The sequence below is a fragment of the Dipteris shenzhenensis genome, chromosome 3 (genome assembly GCF_047967505.1).
Source record: "Dipteris shenzhenensis isolate YYH24624 ecotype China chromosome 3, Dip_SZ_1.0, whole genome shotgun sequence".
Taxonomy (NCBI): Eukaryota; Viridiplantae; Streptophyta; class Polypodiopsida; order Gleicheniales; family Dipteridaceae; genus Dipteris; species Dipteris shenzhenensis.
The window spans coordinates 63,858,930-63,862,291 of record NC_141598.1 but is presented as its reverse complement, the minus strand read 5'-3'; the positions used below and the strand labels follow the sequence as shown (position 1 = coordinate 63,862,291).

The window sequence follows — 3,362 nt, the reverse complement described above, 5'->3', positions numbered from 1 at the left end:
TTTGAGTTCTTAGGGAACATTTTGGGGACAGCATGAGACTCCAGCTGTGATGCCGATTCCTGATCTCTTTGATCCTAGCGCAGTCTACAAACTTTTACAACATTTGGGAGGAAATGTCCTAGAATATGGTGTAAATTGTGAGCTACTCTTAGCACTATTTTTTCCTTAGAATTGACAGTATAAGGTGCTTTTACATGTTGACACGAACGGAAGTTCGCTACACCCTTTCTTTCATAGAGCTTTTCTTCTCGACTTTGGTTCCACCTCATTCTTCACCGTGTGCAAAAGCTCGCTCCCGGTACCCAAAGGAATGCTAAAAGCAGAACTTTTAGAATGAGGAAGATTGAAAAGGCCAAGTAATTTTGGGATGACATTCCAAGCTGTTCAAGCTGCCATTAAGTTTCAGGAAGTTGGGACTGGATTGGGTTACACTGCTAATAACGATCAATGGTGCAGGATGGATTTGATATCAAGAACACAATTCAAATTGTATAACACTTTGCTGCATTGCCATATGGGAAGTTCAACATTTCTCGAATTTCAAATTGCATGTTGCAAGGAGATATTGTCACTATTGGTGACCGAGGCGGAATGTGTGGTGGGTGAGTAGTTCATCTCATTCTACCAGATGAGCTGACATATATGTAACGCAGAACTTTGTCAGATTAGAACTATTGGAATCATCAATCCTAGAAATATCTATTTTCATTGCTCTTTTGATTCCAATGGGTATTTCTGGGTAGACAACTGTACGTGGTAGCATCCCATTGAAATATATTCTGTTAGGATAGGACCAACCCTCTCCTAAGGAAAATGTTGCTAGATCCTTTCAAAATAGTTTTTTGCAAGGAGAAATTACATTCACAGCCAAATCTTGTGACCAACGTGTCGTATTATTGATTATACTATTCCTTGGGGACCTACATTCTGTCCAAAACCGAGGTGCCCAAGTAACATCCATAAGAGCGTCAGCAGCTCTCCTCCTCTTGCCATCTGCTCCGTGTGCGGAGTGGCATTCTCAGCGATGGCTATGTAGATCAATATGTCCACCCACCCCTTTGCCACCGTCTCCCACATAGTCGCCTTCTTCACCCGTAGCAGGTATCGGCCATAGTTTATGGCAGGATCCACGGATTCTGTGCTTATGTCGTCCCCGGTTTTGTAATCTCGCAACAGAGCTGCATTGATGCGTTCAGGATTCGCAGTGCACATCGCCTTCAGCTTCTCTTTGAGGCGATTGTAGAGGCTTGTGGCGAGGTCCGGATCCTCGGGCATAAGCTTGGGCCGCTTGAGCATGAGGTGCAGGCAGTACCTCGACAGCCAAATGCTCACTCTAGTATCCTTTGAGAGATGGACGGGGGTTTTCATCCTCGGCTCATCAGCAATTAGGTCCATCTCACAGACGCTGGTGACCAGGTGCCAGTGCACAACAGCCTCCTCCAAGCCCGACCCGGAGCTGGGGAATAATTGGCCTGCTTGTGATGGTGAGGCGTCGAACGTGGGTAAGCTATGTGCAATTTTCTCCCTTTCGCGAGCAAGGTCCTTCTTGCCTCTGAACCTCTCCGTCATCTTCGAGATCAAGTAATCCTGCAGCGTGTGCACGTCGACGAGGGCAAGATGAGAGATGGCTTCCCGCGTCTCTTTTACCTTACGCAACGTCTCGATTTCAAACAGAATTAGGTGATGCATGCACACCGAACTCAAGCAATCGACCACGATGGAGCGCTGCTCGATCCTGCAGCGCCAGTGAGTTTCCTTGGGCCTTCCGATGTAGCGAAGGCTCGCAACTATGGCCTTCGCGTTAAAAATGTGGAAGCTCTTCCGGAAACCTCTAACGTCTGTGCTGCTTTCAACAATGAGGCGCTGCTCTGTGATGTATGTGCACGCCAGCCACACCCGCAGCCAATTCGACTTGAAGAGTTTGTGGAGCTGCAAGCACTCTAGCAACAGGGCCACCAACACTAGCAGGTACGTCAACGCTTGCACTTGGCCGAAGGCTCCTACGCTGCTCCACTTACAGCTCACATGCATCACGTCACCAGCTACGAGACCAAAGAAAATCATCAAAAGAAACGCCACACTCACAACCCTACTCGCCACCCCGATTCCTTGATACCACCTGCCTGCTGCGGCTTTGCTAAACACCCCGTCGAATATGAAACTGAGCTCCAGGTCCATCAGCTCCAAGACCTTTTCCTGCTGCGGCTCTTCTGGAAGAAGAATTCTTTTCACCTCCTCGTAGTCGGAGTCTTTCTGGTGTATACGCAAATTGGTGAGGCGTCTCCTGTAAATCTTGAAGAGGGCAAAGGCGAGGCACACATCTTTGACGTCTTTGAGATCGTCGTTTCCGCAGATGTCGGCGTAAGTCACCATCTTCGACCCAGTAATTTCCCATTTGTTGTGAACTTTGTCATAACACTCCAAGTCGCCAGCAACCACCAGCTTTCTTTGCTCCTTCGACGCCATGTAGTTGTATATAGGGCGCGCAGATATCAGTACTTGCCCTGCGCTTCCGCACCGCATAGCGTACACCTTCTCTACATATTTGAACGTTCCCAGAATGAAAAGCAGGACGCCGACGGACATGTACCTATGGCAACGAGCAGACCTGCTAATTATGCACGCAGCCGCCACAGCCTCCAACACCATCTTGAAAGCAGATCGACGCCACATCTCGTTATCCGCTGGGGAGTAAGCGTTGATGGCGTCGGGTGCGCCAAGATGATAGAGCACCAAGGGCGCCCACAACGAGAAGACATTGTCGCATCCAGAACCCAACATGAGGCCCAACACATATGCGGCTGCAACGTCTACGCCCAAGTAGGCAACCCACATTCCGGCATGAAAAAACGGGTTGAGCGTGCGCTTTCTGAAGAATCCTCCCAGCACCAGTACAGCCTGTAGCGACATGGTGACGAGAATGAGGATGGTGATTTTCAAGTTCGCCCAGATGTTTAGCAAGACGGCGAAAAACGATCCGTCTGAAACGGAAGTATCACAGATAGCCATGGCTGGACTGGAGATCGATGAAGGACAGCATAAATGGCCTTCCTCCTGGTTATTGTTCGCTCCGGCCGCAGATGCCCAAACGTGAATCGCACAAACAAAGTGATGAACACGCTGTACTCATCCTCCTCTTTGCTTAATCTCGTAATCATCCGTAGATGCTCTACTTTCGGTTCGGCTTAGCCCTTCCTTTTCAAGTTTGCTTCACCAACCGGAGTCTACACCTATATAGTAAATTCAAACTAGGAAATTTAACTAGGTACGAAAAGGATTTTCTGCTCTTTATCGCTATCTAACAAATGTGAATTTTTATAAGCGACTATATAACAAGTGAGGCCATGATGTAACAAATCAGC

General features: G+C 48.1%; 1 protein-coding gene across 1 annotated transcript; it reads right to left on the bottom strand.

Annotated features, from left to right (window-relative positions):
- Window positions 1-900: 900 nt before the first annotated feature.
- On the bottom strand, window positions 901-3,009 carry LOC147904158 (uncharacterized). Its single transcript, XM_087372394.1, has one exon. It carries the CDS (start codon window positions 3,007-3,009, stop codon window positions 901-903), a length of 2,109 nt encoding a protein of 702 aa, XP_087228520.1.
- Between the last annotated feature and the right edge of the window lie 353 nt (window positions 3,010-3,362).

Coding starts and splice junctions, on each gene's coding strand:
- LOC147904158 (XM_087372394.1), bottom strand. CDS start 3,009: ATGGCTATCTGTGATACTTCCGTTTCAGACGGATCGTTTTTCGCCGTC.